This window comes from Mustelus asterias, chromosome 21, assembly GCF_964213995.1.
Source record: "Mustelus asterias chromosome 21, sMusAst1.hap1.1, whole genome shotgun sequence".
Taxonomy (NCBI): domain Eukaryota; kingdom Metazoa; phylum Chordata; class Chondrichthyes; order Carcharhiniformes; family Triakidae; genus Mustelus; species Mustelus asterias.
The window spans coordinates 64336922-64355717 of record NC_135821.1 but is presented as its reverse complement, the minus strand read 5'-3'; the positions used below and the strand labels follow the sequence as shown (position 1 = coordinate 64355717).

At 41.6% G+C, this 18796-nt stretch overlaps 1 protein-coding gene across 5 annotated transcripts in view; it reads left to right on the top strand.

The window, feature by feature from the left end:
• Nucleotides 1-18796, top strand: part of cep85 (centrosomal protein 85) — a 66147-nt gene that overhangs the window by 8034 nt on the left and 39317 nt on the right. For 4 of the 5 annotated variants that reach the window (XR_013500453.1, XM_078238023.1, XM_078238022.1 and 1 more), the window contains exons 2-3: nucleotides 3808-3869; nucleotides 16069-16218. Coding sequence is in view for 3 of the 5 variants with exons in the window: in XM_078238022.1 (XP_078094148.1) it covers nucleotides 3808-3869; nucleotides 16069-16218 (212 nt within the window). In the remaining 2 variants the exon portion in view is untranslated. Of the gene's footprint in view, nucleotides 1-3807; nucleotides 3870-15271; nucleotides 15441-16068; nucleotides 16219-18796 lie in introns of those variants that run through there. The other variant, XM_078238024.1, reaches the window with a different exon arrangement.

Sequence of the window (18796 nt, the reverse complement as noted above, 5' to 3'; positions counted from 1 at the left end):
TATCTGTCCATAGGGGTTAAAAGGCTGGAAAAGTAGCATCCACGTGAGCATATCTATTTTGTGCTGATTCTGAAGGGGGCTTTCATTCTGAGGATACTACTTATACAAATAACAAAGAACAATACAGCACAGGAACGGGCCCTTCGGCTCTCCAAGCCCACGCCGCTCCCTGGTCCAAACTAGACCATTCTTTTGTATCCCTCCATTCCCACTCCATTCATGTGGCTATCTAGATAAGTCTTAAACGTTCCCAGTGTGTCCGCCTCCACCACCTTGCCCGGCAGCGCATTCCAGGCCCCCACCACCCTCTGTGTAAAATCTCCCCCCCCCCCCTCACCTTGAACCTATGACCCCTCGTGAACGTCACCGCCGACCTGGGAAAAAACTTCCCACCATTCACCCTATCTATGCCTTTCATAATTTTATACACCTCTATTAGGTCACCCCTCATCCTCCGTCTTTCCAGCGAGAACAACCCCAGTTTACCCAATCTCTCCTCATAACTAAGCCCTTCCATACTAGGCAACATCCTCTGCACTCTCTCTAAAGCCTCCACGTCCTTCTGACAGTGTGGCGACCAGAACTGGGTGTAGTATTCCAAATGCAGCCGAATCAATGTTCTATACAACCGCAACATCAGACCCCAACTTTTATACTCTATGCCCCGTCCTATAAAGGCAAGCATGCCATATGCCTTCTTCACTACCTTCTCCACCTGTGACGTCACCTTCAAGGATCTGTGGACTTGCACACCCAGGTCCGTCTGGGTATCTACACCCTTTATGATTCTGCCATTTATCGTATAGCTCCTCCCTACATTATTTCTACCAAAATGCATCACTTCGCATTCATCTGGATTGAACTCCATCTGCCATTTCTTTGCCCAAATTTCCAGCCTATCTATATCCTTCTATAGCCTCTGACAATGTTCCTCACTATCTGCAAGTCCAGCCATTTTCGTGTCGTCCGCAAACTTACTGATCACCCCAGTTACACCTTCTTCCAGATCGTTTATATAAATCACAAACAGCAGAGGTCCCAATACAGAGCCCTGCGGAACACCACTAGTCACAGGCATCCAGCCGGAAAAAGACCCTTCCACTACCAACCTCTGTCTTCTGTGACCAAGCCAGTTCTCCACTCATCTAGCCACCTCCCCCTTTATCCCATGAGATCCAACCTTTTGCAACAACCTACCATGAGGGACTTTGTCAAACGCTTTACTAAAGTCCATATAGACGACATCCACGGCCCTTCCCTCGTCAACCATTCTAGTCACTTCTTCAAAAAACTCCACCAGGTTAGTGAAGCAGGACCTCCCTCTCACAAAACCATGCTGACTGTCGTTAATGAGTTTATTCCTTTCTAAATGCGCATACATCCTATCTCTAAGAATCTTCTCCAACAACTTCCCGATCACGGACGTCAAGCTCACCGGCCTATAATTTCCTGGGTTATCCTTCCTACCCTCCTTAAATAACGGGACCACATTAGCTATCCTCCAATCCTCTGGGAACTCACCTGTGTCCAGTGACGAGACAAAGATTTGCGTCAGAGGCCCAGCGATTTCATCTCTCGTCTCCCTGAGCAGCCTGGGATAGATTCCATCAGGCCCTGGGGATTTGTCAGTCTTTATATTCCCTAAAAAACCTAACACTTCCTCCCTTGTAATGGAGATTTTCTCTAACGGGTCAACACTCCCCTCCGAGACACTCCCAGTCAACACACCCTTCTCCTTTGTGAATACCGACGCAAAGTATTCATTTAGGATCTCATTTTGGAACTATAGAGATAGCTACCTGTTAAGAATTGTATGTTGTCATGTTTTAAGTATTTTAATTGGTAAAAGTTATGCTAATTTTTATTATATTCTAACTGTTGTCTTAAATTTTGTTTTAATAAAAGCTCCCTAGTGGGTCCACTGAATCGTACGTGGAATGAAACACCTCATGCTCGCCCTAATGCCAAAATCAAAGTTGGGGTCTAGGTTAATTTAATAATATACCGTGGGATATCTGATCTGGTCCCTAACACTATGAAGGGATAGGGTTTGTGAGCAATCTTACCTTCTCATCCTGCCGGCTGATGGGTGAGCTGGTAAGATTGTGCGGGAAGTGAAAAATCGGGTCTGCACCCGATCTTTCTGGGCCAGGGTATCTGGTATTTAAATACATTTTAAATCGGATTTAAATATAATTAATGAGTTTAGAATGCTATTATCCGGGCTCGCTTGCTTTAGCGGCCTCGCTGGTGAAGTCCTCACCGGTGAGGATCATGTATGGGCTCCAGCAATGGGGACTTGACATAATGGCCTCACCACTAGGACTGGAGGCCATTGAGGCCCTGTTGGAATTTGGGGCAGAGAGCACTGCCACAGTGCCCACTGGGCACTCAGGCAATGCCTGGGGGTGAGGCCTAAGGGGAGGTGGGAGGAGCTGCGCATTCTCTGTAACAGGGATCAGTCAGGCCATGGTTTCAGGTGGTGATGGGCCAGGGATGGGGGTTTTAGGCAGCAATTGATCAGTTGGGGGGGGGGGCATAGGTCGCCTGAAATATCCGGGGTGTGGGGGGTGCCTGATGGACCTCGTGTGCTCCGTTCCGTTGTACAGAACAGAGGGATCTGCCCATGCCCATTTGTGCCCTTGGGTGAGAGTAGCTGGCTTTCTGGTGAGCTTGGGTCCCCCCTCCCCATCACACTAAATGCCATAAGAACGCATTTTTAAACTCGCCCAAAAAGTGGATCTGAAACTCCCTAGTTTTCACGCTCTTTGGGCAAGAATTATTTTGTTGAGAATTACCCCAAAGTCTGTCTTTTTTGAGGGCAACTGGAACAAGTGGTGAGATACGTTTTTTCACTTCACTTTCTCTTAGTGGAAATATATTTCAAGGAACATCAACCGGCCCACCCTTAGTTTCAAATTACCAGTTTGCACCAGCATTGACATTGTAAGAAACTGGTCATTTCTTTTGCTAGTGTGTAAAGGAGAGGCAATTAAAAATAGTTTGCTGTTCTCTGAAGAAAACTTACCCAAGGACCTAAGGTGCATTTTATTGTCAACTTTTGTGCAAAAAAATGAGAAGTTCAATTTTTAAAAATAGCTGGTAGGATAAGTGGCTCTTCTGTGTGGTTGAAAACTGATTCAAAGCTTTTAAGCATAAGCTTGGATTTATGTGAAGTACAAATTGTACTTCTGTGTACTTGAGTGATTAAGTATAGCTCACATTTTAGAGTAAAATTCTTTTAAATCAGGCATGTATTTCCTGGGGTGATTATGGAATTGAGGTCTGTTGTGCTTTTGGCCCAAGTTTCTAAGCAGAGCTTGCACGTGGAAATAACTAACATTGATACTGAAACATCTTTGGTTGTGTTTTCAAAATAAAATGATAAACATCAATCTGATGCCATAGCCTCGCAGGATTGAAATTGGGCTTGAGTCCTTGACCCTGTTTCTCAGTGCAGTTTTAAGTTTCTTTTAATGGTGCCACTACCATTTGGTTACTCTAGATCACAGTATCTGCTGTGAAAACAGATGACAATACAAGTGTGGTTGAAATGGAAAAGTAAAAACAATTATTTAAAAACTAAGCAAAGACCTGCAAGCGAGGGACTGAGTTATTTCTTGATCACTTCGCAATTCATAACATTTTCTGTACAGAGCTGATCAGTTATCAAAATTGGTCAAGTATGTCGCTCATAAAAGTTTGCTATATAATCTATTGGAGTCACTTTTTAAAGCCATAACTTCTGTTCTGTCAATGCCATGTGACCTGTTTTAACTATTATTTGTCCTTTTGATTTGTGAACAGGTTTCATATGGCTACCTCCAGGAAGCATAGAGACTCGATTCAACAGCAGAGCAACACAATAGGTAGAGCACTGAAACTCTATTTGAACATCAAGCATTATTTTCCTGTACTCCTTTCTTAAAATTCTTTTGCCATCCAGTGCCATTAAATGTTCATCTTGTGTCCATTTGAAATGTACTTGCGATTTGAAAATACTTTCTCCGTAGAGTTTTATAGCACAGAAATAGGCATTTAGCCTAACATGTTATACTCCACATGAGCCCCCTCCCATCTTGCTTAATGTCACTCTATTAACATGTCTTTCTATCCCTTTCTCCCCCTTGTACTTGTAGAGTTTTCTATTAACTGCACCTATGCCAGTCATTTCAACTGTCCTGTGGCAGTGAGTTCCCCATTCTCATCATTCTGAGCACTGGAGTCTTTCCTGGATTTCTTCTTGGATTTATTGGTGACTGTCTTGTATTTCTGACTCTTAAGCCGGAATTTTACCGGCACGCTCACCCTGATTCTGCGGGCGAGGCTTGGAGAATGGCATTCTCTGTTGGCCTCGGGCAGGATTGTGCGAACCTCAGGCGGACATGCCGGTAAAATTCCGCCCTTAATTTCCACAAATGGAAATATCTACTCTAAGTCAATCTACCCTTTGTATCCCTTCCTAATTTACAGACCTGTCGGATCACCATGCAATCTTCTCTTTTCTGGAAGAAAGAGACCAGCCTGCCAAGCCTTTTCTGATAGTTGTACAATTTATTTTTTACTATTTGTAGAGCAATGTGTATATCAATGCAGCTGGAATTTACAGAAAATGACTTGTTACAGTCCTAAGGCATTTATATTGGGTGAATTCTGGCAGTCAGCACACACTGGAGATAATGTCATGTATTGCTAAGAAAAACATTGTTTTGAGGGTTTTTGCATTCCCACCTTTATAAATTCAGTGTAATTATGGAAGTTCTAAAGTTACTCAGATGCCTCAAGCTTGTGTTAAAATTGATAGTGATATTCCTTCTATTAAGTTGGCTAGCTTCTTCCACAGAGTGGGGTGGCGGGATGGCTGACTTTTCTGTGACTATATTTGCAATGCAAATAGGGTTGTTTAGTTATTAGCCATGTGCAAAGGTTGAACTTGTTTTACTTGAATTGAAATAATTCATTTGTTAAGGTCCTACAGTAATATAAGACAAAAGTAGGGTCTTGAATGGAACTAATAAAACAAAAAATATAAATGGATCAAATGCTCCAAGTAGGGTCAGATTTGTAAAGAAAGGAAATAGTTAATGTTTCAGGCATGGCTTGTCACCTGAACTGATGGTATTACAGATGAACAGCTCAAAAGGAACAGTGTTGGAAAAGCTGGCCAACCCCATGGGGTGCAGGCCAACCTGCCAATAATCTATCATTTGGAACCCCATGCCATGCACCAACTTGTTCCCTTCTTCTCACCCTGGCACCTTGCCACACAAGCACAGTAGAAACGAATGGTTTGTTAACCTCCTGCAACACTGTCCAAGGCCTCAAACATCTGTACATGACAGTGATTTGCTTCTACTTACTCTAACCCAGTGTACATGTTTCCTCCTTAGGATGAGTTCCCCTTTGCATTGTGACGATCAAACCTTGGATTAGGTGATCAATTTTTTGAATGTCTGTCCACAAGTACAACTCCCGAAGTCTGTTGCTTGCCACTTTAATTTTTTTTGTGTCTCACTCATTTTAATCATTGTCTGCGGCTTTTTGTACCATCCGGCGCAGCTCAACGTAAGCTCAAGCAATAACTTCTCATCTTTCTACATCATACTGTTCAACTATTCGGCCTTAGCATTGACTTTGGCTTCAGACCTTAAACACTGGTCCTCTTTTCTTGATGAGTGGGGCTACAAATGAAGACTGTCCACGTACATATTTTGGTTCTGATGCACAAATATGTTTGACATGCCAATGTTTTTAATTTCTTTACAAATGTGAATTAACTTGCAATGTGTTTGCAGCAATTTCTGTCTTTCGGATTTACAGTATTTTAGCTATTTAAGGTCCCTGTCATGGGCAAATTGAGTTGGTTTTAACTGAGTTGCTTTGGGAGTAGTGTTGTTCCCATTGTCCTGCTGAGCAACTTAAACCATTTCAGGCTCAAGAAGCATTTTCCCCTTGATTTTCCTACAGGTTCTCTCCCATCTCTTAAAGATTCTAATTTGGTGAGACGAATATTCCCGGCTGACAGCAAAAGTACTTCATTGGCTGTAAAATATCTTGGAGCATCCAGTTGATATGAAAGACACTGTACAAATAAATACAAGTCTTTTTTTGATTTGATTTATTATTGTCACATATTGGGATACAGTGAAAAGTATTGTTTTTTGCTCGGAATACATAGTGGAGAAGGAAAGGAGGGATAGGGTGCAGGATGTAGTGTAACAGTTAAGATAGGGTGAAGAGAACAATCAGCTTAATATATGATAGGACCATTCAAAAGTCTGATGGCAGCAGGGAAGAAGCTGTTCTGGAGTCTATTGGTACATGTTTTTAGACTTTTGTATCTTTTTCCCGGCAGAAGAATGTGGAAGAGAGTATGTCCGGGGTGCGTGGGGTCCTTGATTGTGCTGGTTACTTTCCCGAGGCAACGGGAAATGTAGATAGAGTCAATGGATGGGAGACTGGTTTGTGTGATGGATTGGGCTACATTCACAACACTTTGTACTTTCTTGCATCCTTGTCAGAGCAGAAGCTATACCAAACTGTGATATGTGCTGATAGGATGTTTTCTGTGGTGTATCTGAAAATTGGCGAAAGATAGTAGTGGACATGCTGTATTTCCTTAGCTTACTGCAAAAATATAGCATTAGTGGGCTTTCTTAACTATAACGTCAGCATGGAGGGACCAGGACAGATTGTTGGTAATCTGAACACTGATGCTCACTGATGAACACTGTGATGGTGGCATAGTGGACAGTGAAGGAGGTTATCTCAGATTGCAACGGGATCTTGATCAATTGGGCTAGTGGGCTGACAAATGGCAGATGGAGTTTAATTTGGATAAATGCGAGGTGATGCATTTTGGTAGATCGAACCAGGGCAGGACTTACTCAGTTAATGGTAGGACATTGTGGAGAGTTACAGAACAAGGGGATCTAGATTCAGAGTTCCTTGAAAGTGGAGTCACAGATGGACAAGGCATTCAGCATGCTTGGTTTCATTGGTCAGAGCACTGAATACAGGAGTTGGGACGCCTTGTTGAAGTTGTACAAGACATTGGTAAGGCTACACTTGGAATACTGTGTACAGTTCTGGTCACCCTATTACAGAAAGGATATTATTTAACTAGAAAGAGTGCAGAAAAGATTTACTCGGATGCTACCGGGACTTGATAGTTTGAGTTATAAGGAGAGGCTGGATAGACTGGGACTTTTTTCTCTGGAGCGAGGAGGCTGAGGGGTGACCTTATAGAGATCTATAGAATAATGAGGGACACAGATCAGCTAGATAGTCAATATCTTTTCCCAAAGGTAGGGGAGTCTAAAACTAGAGGGCATAGGTTTAAGGTGAGAGGGGAGAGATACAAAAGTGTCCAGAGGGGCAATTTTTTCTCTCACGGTGGTGAGTGTCTGGAACAAGCTGCCAGAGGTAGTAGTAGAGGGGGTACAATTTTGTATTTTAAAAAGCATTTAGACAGTTATATGGGTAAGATGGCTATTGAGGGATAAAGAACAAAAGAACAATACAGCACAGGAACAGGCCCTTTGGCCCTCCAAGCCTGTGCTGCTCACATGCCCACTAGACCATTGGATATGGGCCAAATGCGGGCAATTGGGACTAGCTTAGTTTTTTTTTAAAAAAGGGTGGCATGGACAAGTTGGGCTGAAGGGCCTGTTTCCATGCTGTAAACCTCTGACTCTGTTAGTGTACCTTTAAATGATTTTTTTTTAAAATCATGAGCTCTGCAGCTCTTGGTCAGTGTTCCTCAGCTCACAACCATAGCTGGTGTCATTATTTTGCCGGGCTGACTACAATGAGTCCTTTTATTGCTACTTAAGTGGTTTAAATGGGGCTGTTTGTGTCTACTCTGGGATTAAAGTTAAAAGTAAAGTTTATTTATTAGCCACAAGTAGGCTTACATTAACAGTGCAATGAAGTTGCTGTGAAAATCCCCTGTTCGGGTACACTGAGGGAGAATTTAGCACAGCCAATTCACTTAACCTGCACACCTTTAGACTGTGGGAGGAAACCCACGCAGACACGGGGAGAATGTGCAAACTCCGCACACACAGTGACCAAGCCGTGTCAAGGTTAGTTTTTCAGGGACCCTTACGTACTTGTTGCAAGAGCAAGACACTGATCTTTATAAGGAAATCTAGTCCTTTATTTTTAAGCAATTACAAGCTTTTTGGAGAATCAGCACAGTGTTCTGAGTCTAGCTGAGCGATACTACTCCAACAGGGGGGAAGGTTCCTCCCTTTATACTATTTTTACAGCAATTAGTCACGTACACAGTGTTACTTCACCCAAATCACGTGCAAGAGTAAAATACAAAGACAGTATGAGAAAACCCACCCCCGGTTGCCATCGAAACTACACGTCCACCATTGTTTGAGTGAGAGATAGCAACCGTTTCCCATATATCTTGGGACGCTTGCTATCTCCCTCAAACAAGGACACATTAGCAGAGTTCAGTCTAGGCTGGTCTGTTCGAGCAGGAGTTTATCTACAAGGTCAGGAGCAGTTCAGAAAAGGGAATATGTGCTGATTGTTCATAAATTGTTCAAAACGGCAAGATGTAGTTGAGTTTTTCAAATGGCCAAGATCATAGGAAATTAATGGGATGTTAACCCCTTAACATCTCAGCCGGGTCCCTGGCACTGAGGCAGCAGTGTTAGCCACTGTGCTGCCTAAACCACTGGGTCACCGTGCTGCCTATTAGTTTAACGATCCTGCATTGCTAGAGCGGCACAGTGGTTAGCACTACAGCCTCACGGCGCCAGGGACCTGGGTTCAATTCCTGCTACTGCTATGTGGAGTTTACACGTTCTCCCTGTGTCTGTGGATGTCCTCCCACCAATCCAAAGATGTGCAGATTAGGTGAATTGGCCATGCTAAATTCTCCCTCAGTGTACCCGAGCAGGCATCGGAGTGTGGCGACTAGATCTTCAAAGTAACTTCATTGCAGTGTTAATGTAAGCCTACTTGTGACTAACAAACTTTTAATTTTGGGGGGACGGTCATGTGTTTTTGGATAGGTTTTTTTCCCCCACTCAGTTTAAGGTTTGATTTTCAGTTCTGAGGTACGGTTGGGTTTTAACAGGGAACACAAGCTGAACAGAAGTCTCTCTCTCCCTGTTTTATTTGGAAATTCTTCTGGTGATCTTAAAGCAAGGTTTTGCCTTCTTGAAGGAAAGAATCTGCTGTTAGTAGTTTGCTTAAAATCCCTAATGTTCTGGGAAGCTGGTCTGACTTCACCCTGTTCTGTATCAAGACAGAGTTTTAAATTCTCCAACCAAAGGACTCAATTTCCAGTATCACGTGAGCCTTAGTCTGTGCTGTGTTGAACCTGTTTAGAGTTTTTTGTCTATGGGATTTGGTTGATTGGAGCATTGTAGATATCTTTGTAAAGATTTATACATTATCATTTATTTCTTGTTTGTAATTGATAAAAGTTCTTGCTAATTTTTTTACTATCCATGTTAACTGTATTCTTAAACTTTGTTTGGGTCACTTGAATCATACCTGAAGTGAAACATATCATGCTTATCTTGGCCAAATTCACAATACAAAACTTATGATTCAGGTGGGCTTCATAAAACATTTTGGCGTTTCTGACCTGAACCATAACACCTAGAAACTTGAAGCTCTCTACTATCTCCACTTCATCATCATTAATGTAGACGGGCACGTCTCCACTATGTTTCCTGAAGTCGCTGACTAGCTCCTTCGTTTTATTGACATTGAGAGATTATTTTCATTGCACCATTTCACAAAATTCTCTATCTTTTTCCTGTACTCCGTTGCATTTATTTGTGACATATTTATGGTCTTTAGTTTTGGATTCCCCATTGTAGTTTTTCTGATTTCCAAATTCTTCAGTTTTGAATTGGGTAATTTGGCAGTAAGAGTGTTACAGCAGCGCCCAATCCAGTCCAAGATAATTTGGTGCAGGGGACCAAGGTCTGCATGTGGGGAGATGCCCAGCGACTTGGAAGCAGCCTGCACAGTATCTTCCAAGTTGTTCCATTTAAGATGTATGGCGGTGCGGGAAAGAGCCACACATCGAAATGATCAGGTCTTGCACAAGCTAACAGTGTATCATTGTCACGGTCCTTGGCAGACTTCAGCCTCTTTCCTCTTTTTTTCCCCAGTGAAAGCTTCCTGACTCCATTTCTCCTTTGTTTTCTTGACGTTACTCGCATCAGATGATCATTGTCTCGAGCAAATTTGTTTGGACACAAGAAAAATTATCATTTGTTTTCCTCTTGGAAACCTGCTTTTGTAATGTTTTGAAATAGTGTAAATTGGGAATGTGAAATCTGCCTTGCCCTTTGTTCATCTAACTGTTGTCTGTACTGCTGTGTGGGTTTGAGAACAGGCTCCGGTAGACACAATGGCATGTCTTTCCATAGAAAATACCATCCCTCCTAATAATTGTGCTCAAAATTAATTATTCTTTCTACAAACGGGAAGCATGTTTTGAATTTTTGGCTTAAAAGTAATGTGCATGTGGGATGATGCATATCAACTTGTACAATTTATTGAATATAATTCATTCAGATGCAGAATTTCATTTCATTTTGAGCCAATGTATCTGGTGATATTTTTGAACTGATAATTTGCATGTTCCCTTTCCCTAACAATCTTTGTAAATCTCAACAGCAATGGGATCTAAAACTAAAGATCATAAATAGGTCCAGAGATTTGCATTTATTTGTACGCTGCCTTTCATAACTTGATGCTCTAAAATGTTTTACAGCGAATGAAGTACTGTTTGATGTAGTCAGTGTTGTATGAAACAAGGCAGGCAACTTGCACACAGCAAGTTCCCACAAACAGCAATGTGATAATGACATGTTTTATGTGATATTGATTGAGGGATAAATTTTGGCTAGGGCATTGGAAATAACTCCACTGCTCTTCGAAATACCACCATTGGATCTTTTACATCTATCATCGGCCTAACATCCTAACTGAATGATGCATCTCTAACAATGCAGAATTCCTTCTGTTGTCTGGAGTATTAGCCTTCTGTTTTTTTTTGCTCAGTAGTGGCTCTTAAATCCACCACTTTAACTCAAGAAATGAGGGTGCTACCACTGGAGCTACAGCTAACAGACACATCTGTAATCCAAAACGGAATTTTGAAAAATCATTTTTACCTAGAATGTGGACCTTGCTACCACATGAATACTAATAGCATAAATGCATTTAACTGGAGCCTAGATAAATGCACAATACAAAATAAAATAGATCTTGAGATGGAATAATGTGTAGGAGATTCATGTGCAATAAACTAGCAAAAACAGCACCAGTTTGTTGTGCTATAAATTCTATTCAAATGTAATTCTTAGTATTGTGCCAGAATTAAAATATATTCCACAAATTCTTCATCTTCTCCCTGTGACTTGTGCTTGGTACCTTGTTCTTGCTATCAAAACTGAAACCAACTCGCCAGCCATCAGTCAAACTGCCACTGGCGGTTAGTGATTTACAGCTGAAGTGTGTACATCTGGCACTTTTAACTGCATTTCTTGCTATGTTTTAATTATGTTGCTTTAGGTAAGCACTTCTGTAAGTTGGAAGTAGAATTGTTCATTTGTACAAATTATACCTATAATAAAGTTATTTATTATTCAATACCAAAGCGTATATGTGGACACGTCAGCTTATTGCTCGTAATCTTATAATGAACTCTGGAGACAGGATGGTCTTTATTTCTTTCCTCCACTTTTTCCCCCCTCCTAGGTTGTAGCAAATTCCAAGTAACTAGATTTCAGTGTCTACTCCCAATGCAGTCAAGTTTTTTTTAATGAAATGAATTTTTCCCTCGTGTCTCATGCTGTTCTTCCCTTGTTCATTGGCACTTGAGGAAAATGAAAGATGAGATGGTGTTCAAATTTGGGATGGGGATTTGTTTCTTCCTTGCTCCGTGATGTGATGTATGGTCCTGCAATCCCAATAAGAGTCATGGACATTGACAGTGTCATAGAGGTTTACAGCATGGAAACAGGCCCTTTGGCCCAACTTGTCCATGCCGCTCTTTTTTTCTTTAAACCCTGAAGCTAGTCAATGATGGTGATGAAGGAAAAAATATTTTTTGTTAGAAAGTTTCTTATTAATGTATTTTCTTGCTATTGAGAGTAACCTGCAAGTCATTAATTTTAGTGAACAAGGTGCTTTTTATCTTGGATTCTTATTGTGGAAGGGAGAATTCCAGGATATGAACATGGGTAAAAATTATCGCATTTCATTCACTGCACATTTTTGTCTTTTTTTTTAACTACTTGTAAAACCTTGTGCCAGCAGCGGAAAGTGTAAGTGAAATGGGGGAGGGCTCAACCTGTAATAAAACCAGGTCCATTGATAGCAGGATCTCTAAATTGTATAGAAACACAGGAACCCTATCTTGCAGGAATTATAAAAAGTTAGGAAAATATAAATTAGCAGTATTGAAAACATGGCTTTCAGAAACCATGTGTCTGAACATTTAATGAAATGGATTAATCGGTTCCGACGTTACTTGTAAACATTTTTAATGAAGGTGAAATGATTCCATGGTTAGGGAGAAGGAAGTTTTAATCAGTTTTAGGTGCTTAAAAATTGCTAACATTGTGTAAGCGCTAAAATTGTCCAACGTATTGGGAAGAGGAGAAAGTGCTATATCTGCAGTCAAGAGGTTAGCCTTCCTCCAAGAGGTTAGCCTTCCTCCAAAATGCTATCCTGTTTTAAACTGTGTAAATCTTAATTTGAAGAAACCTAATACAGAGCACATTCGTACGGGTTGCCCCGGACTGCTTATTGCAGATAGCTGCTGATACCTTGATTAAATAGGAGATACAGGTATAACTTCAGTATAAACCCAAGCATTGATAACTGTGTCAAATTCTGCTCCTTGAATCAACTTTGACACAAAATTAAATCCCTTACTGAGCGATTGGGGGGGCGGGGCGGGGGGGGGGGGGGAGGGGAGAACGGGGAACGTGTGGATGTGTAATGTTATGCATTTGAGATGATGTACTATGTGAAGGGTGCTTGTCTAGTTGTAGACATTTTAACTTGTGCTGTGCTTGTATTTAATTTTATTACTGTCCAAAGTGAGGTGTCATCGTGTAATTATTGTGTCTGTATTCAGACCTCCTGTTGGGCCTTTCAGTGCATATAGAAAATTGATCTTCTGGTATGGACCATTCACCAGAATCTTGGGGGTTTTTGTGAGCATAGAAAAGGAGGTCAAGGAAAGTTGCTACAGAGATCTGCTTGTCTATGACTGGTAGCATTGTAACTTTTTTAACTTGTGGAATGCTTGGGACCAGGCATTTGTGCAGTTTTAGTTAGAAATCATAGAAACCCTACAGTGCAGAAGGAGGCCATCTGGCCCATTGAGTCTGCACCGACAACAATCCCACCCAGGCCCTATCCCCGTCACCCCACATATTTACCCTACTAATCCCTCTAATTTACACATCCTGGGACACTAAGGGGCAATTTAGCATGGCCGATCAACCTAACCTGCACATCTTTGGAGTGTGGGAGGAAACCGGAGCACCCGGAGGAAACCCATGCAGACATAGGGAGAATGTGCAAACTCCACACAGACAGTGACCCAAGCCAGGAATCAAACCCAGGTCCCTGGAGCTGTGAGGCAGCAGTGCTAACCACTCTGCTACCGTGCCTCCCAAGTTGGATGAAGTCAGGCTTATTCTTGTTTTTCAGGTTGATCAGTTCGCCTGTGGAAATTTGAATTTTTGGATTTGATAACTCGGCATAGTTTAATGTCAAGTTAGGATGCTCTTTTGTTTGTCTGCATTTTCTTTTTTCACTGTGTTCAAATATAGTAATCACAGGTCTGAGCATCTCCTACTTTGCATGTCAGCGTTTTGCAAAAACATTAAGATGGGTCTAATTGTTTTTGCTCATTTCGCATTTCAATTTGGTTATTTTTTTTAGAAACAAGTACACATTGAATGTAACTATTATGCTTCATTCCCTCTTTGAAATGAACACCTGTTCTGTAGCTAAATTTTTTGCGACATGGCTTTTCTGTTAAACTGGTGTGTTGAGAGGGAGGCAGAGAGGTGTATGGAGGGAATTCCAGAAATTTGGCTCGGCAACCCAAGACACTGCCATCAATGGTGCAGCAATTATAATTGGGCATGCACAAGGGGCCAGAATTGGAGGAAAACAGATGAACCAGAGGATTGTGGGTTGGATGAGATTAGAGATGGGGAAGGTTTAAGAGATTTTAAAATGAAAATGAGAAATCCCTCTGACCCAAAACTTTTTAACAGGTTAGCCTGATTTAAAAGTAATATTTTTGTGGAGATATTCTATGCTTGATTCCATTCTGTCAAGCATCCATGATGTCCAACAAGGATCACTGGATAGAGTAGTGGTAATAATTCCAATATGAAAGGCATTTTTTGTTTTGTTTGTCTCCCCAACAGTGCTGCATCACCAAAATCAGTTAGCTTGGGGTCTAAACAGCAAACTTTTTTCTGGTGTTAATCTGTGAGGCCCTAAAGGACATAATAGGGAATATATTAGTGATTTTATCTTCTCATTGCATGAAACTTTTGTTGACTAGCTTTTTATGGTTCATGGATATTTCTAAAGTTTAATTGTTTTGTTTGCTGCTGATCTAGAGACTTAAACATAAAAAAATTGAAAAGTAATGTCAGTTTGGTAAGTTCTACTTTTCTTCAGTGACATAGTTTGCTGGATTTGAATCTATAGTCTCTAACTCAGGGCAAGCAGTTTTCAACAGCCACTCTCTGTTTGCATGTGTTCATTATTGTGTATCTCTTGTATTAAACTTATCAAGCTACGGTGTTCTTCCAATATACCCTAGTGACAAATGTAAAAATGCTGACTTCTGTTTTATACTGCAACTTTGTTGCTTGAGGGGACTTATGGGCTTTGTGTCCCAGTTGAATGGCATGGAATCTTTTAACTTGTGACTGTATTCAATACTAACCTTGTTTGCTTAAGTTTAATTACAAGTTGTTCATTTGCTTTAGGCAGGTTCTTTTAGAGCATCCTCTTTATGGAATGGCTAAATTAAAACATGCATGCAATTTTTTTTATTCTTTCACAGGATGTGGGCGTGAGGGCTAGGCCAGCATTTATTGCTCATCTGTAAATGCACATGTAATCAATTGGTTTGCTTTGATCTTCATACCATGCTGAATTAGTTGATCTCACTTGGTCTTTGATTAAGATTAGGTTTTGGTAAAGTCAGCCAAATGGCCTGCCTCTGATTGTTATCCAGTGACCTTGCCAGAAAGTGCATGTCAGATGTTGGGTGAGGATCGAATCTAGCTTGATGATGATGCTCTTGACGTTTAATGGCCCAGGCTTGGTGCTTACAGTGCACTAATCCAGAAGTTGCATCGGAGCAAGCAATGCTACTTTTGAGGGTTCACTACTTCAAATACAAAGTAAGGGACTAGTACAAGTTTTGGGCTAATTGCTTGCTAATTAATTGCACTTTAAATTGAATCCCTACATTTTCAGATATAAAGGGGCTCCCCTTCAAATCATGACTACTTAATTAGGATGCCCACAACATTTTTTTAAAAGTTAAAATTACTTTGGTTCATTTTAACACGATGCATCAGATATTCTAAATATCACTAAAAGCGATTTAATCAAAATTATTGGGCTTTTTAAAAAAGATTGCGTATGGAAAATTATTTTTTCCAGTTTGCCTTTTAACTGCGGTTTTTGCGGTGCAGTGACTATAAGCCATTCTGACACTGTTGTCATCTGAATTAGTCTGTGCTACTGAGCCTCATGCAGCCCTAGTTGGAATCCCCTCAAGGCAGCCAAAGCTCTTGCCACCAGGTTCACATTAACATTTTGTGGAATCATTGCATTTACCCTAAAGTCCTATACCATTCTATCCCCACCCATCATTACATCAGCATTTACAAACTTTATTCACTGTCATTGCCAACATGCAGTATGATCAGTTGTGCAATCTACCAGAGTTAGTCGAATCAAGATGCAATCATGATAAGGCAAGAATGTGATATTTTAAAATAAATATTTTTCTGCTTTCCACAGATTCTGATGTACAAAGAGGAAGTTATTGTAAAACTGAGTGGCAAACACCCATACTTTCAGAAAAGTTTCAACGCAGGACAGAAAGGCGGCCCAGTACAGCAGACAGTGGGGACACTGCTTTGGGAACATCTTGTTCTGATAGCACAGACGGTGAGTTAAATAGAAATATGTCCAAGGGTGGTGATTAAGTGCTTTTTAGGTTTTAGGCTACATTGTAAATGTCTTGTCCAAATGATGTGTGAGCACAGCTCAGATTATGTGAACTGAACCACGAGAGTCTCTATTTTTAATCAACATCTAGTTGATCTCTAACACTAGTGACCCTGGGATAAGCAAGGGTTAAAAATATATTAAGTGTGTCAATGCTGAGTGAGGACTAGATTGGACTCTGCTATGCTGCTTCTCTCTTTGTCAGTGGTTAGAGTGGTGGGGAAGGTTTAAGCTAATATGGCAGGGGGGTGGGAACCTATGTAAGGGTTCAGAGCAGGGGGAAATCAAGAACAAGAGGAAAAGACAGCAAGGAGAATAAGAAAAGAGGCAGAGAGATCAAGGGTCAGATTAAGACACAGTTTTTTAAAAACATTGTAGGGATGGGACAAGAAACGTTCAAGGGCTCCCCTTTCTGCTCTGAGCATTTGATGAATGGCTGAATTAATTGCGCAGATAGATTTAAAAGGGTTTGATATAGTTGGTATTACAGAGACCTGGCTCAAAGGTGACCATGGGTGGGAACTAAAACATTTGAGGGCTGTTCAGTGTTTAGGACGGACAGACAGAAAGGAAAAGTTGGTGGATTTGCATTGTTGGTTAAAGAAGATATTGAAACTATATTGAGGAAAGATATTGGCACAGACGGTGTGGAATCTGTGGGTTGAGTTAAACACCAAGGGGCAAAAACCATTCATGGGTTTGTGTATTGACCACAAAACTGTAGTGGTAATGTTGGGAATAGCATCAGACATGAAATCAGAAATGCATGTGTTGAGGAACTTCTCTGCTTATGACTTTTTAATATGCATATAAACTGGGGGAGTCAAATTAGTCACAGTACAATAGAGGAATTTCTGGAGTGTATATGGGATGGTTTTCTGGACCAATAGGTTGAGAAATGAACAAGGGAACAGGCCATCTTGGACTGGGTATTGTGCAATGATAAAGGATTAGTTGGCAGTCTAGTTGTGGGAGAATCCTTGGATGAGTGACCATAATACGATAGAATTTTTTGTCAAGGTGGATAGTGACGTAGTTGATTCTGAGGCCAGGGCCCTAAATCTCAATAAATGGAACTATGATGTTCTGAGATATTAATTGGTTATGATGGACTGTGAAACATTACTGAAAGGAAGAACAGTGGACAGGCAAAGGCAGGCATTTAAGGAACGAATAGATTCACTCAAAGTTGTTTGTTCCTGTTTGGTGCAAGAGTGGTAAGGGAACTGTGGCCAAAGCATGACTTACAAGAGAAATTGGAGATAAGGGCTGGGATTCTCCCAAAAAAATTATAAGTTCCCAATGTGTGGGGAAAATGGGTGTAAATCCCACTGGGTTTTTTAGCATAATTACCAGAGTGAATCTCTGGACATCAGAGTGCCCTACTGTGATTCACCTTGGTAAGCAGTGGGCGGCATCTATTGCCTCCCAGACCTCCCCGGGCCAGTCCCTGTGTTGTGTGGTCACTACCCAAGGGGCACCCAGCCCTTACCCTAGCCCTCCTGGGAGGCTTCAATGGCTTCTGTTCCCTCCAGTGGGGTCAGACGCCTGTTGCCCGTTAGTGGGGAGCAGTCATATACGTTGTGGAGGGAACCACTCTTGGCAGGGGGGATGGGGGTTGGAGAGAGAGACGCCCAGAGAATTCCACTCCGGACCTGCTAATCATATGGAATTATCAATTTGAATGACATTTCCATATGATCAGCTCCGTGCCAATTTCTGATGCGGAGCTAATGACACCAAAAAAACTTACCTTGGGAGATGTACGGAGGCAGTGACGCCTAGCATGAATTCCGCGAAACGGCCACTGCTGATGTCTCCTGGCCCGCTGCACTATTAGAGCAGCCCAGCGGGCTGGAAGAATCGCCCCCAATATTAGATTCAAAAAAGCAATCGACCCGAGGATTAGGCAGTTTAAAATTTAGCAAAGGAGGAATTAATTAAGACGGAGAAAATAAAAAATGAAATTAAACTAGCAGGGAGCATAAAAATTGACCAAGTTTCTATAGGTATGTAAAGAGAAAAATATTGACAGAAATGAATGTAGGCCCCTTAGTCAGAAATGGGAGAATTCATAATGGGGAACAAAAATAGCTGAGGATTTAAATTCGTACATCTGTCTTTCCAAAGGAAGACATGAATAATGTGCCAGTAGTTCATAGAATCATAGAAACCCTACAGTGCAGAAAGAGGCCATTTGGCCCCTCGAGTCTGCACCGACCACAATCCCACCCAGGCCCTACCCCCATATCCCTACATAGTTTACCCACTAATCCCTCTCAGCTACCCATCTCAGGACACTAAGGGGCAATGTTGACATGGCCAATCCACCTAACCCGCCCATCTTTGGACTGTGGGAGGAAACCCACGCAGACACGAGGAGAATGTGCAAACTCCACACAGACAGTGACCCAAGCCGGGAATCGAACCCAGGTCCCTGGAGCTGTGAAGCAGCAGTGCTAACCCCTGTGCTACCGTTCTGAGATAAATGAGTTTTAGTGAGGAGCTGAAGGAAATC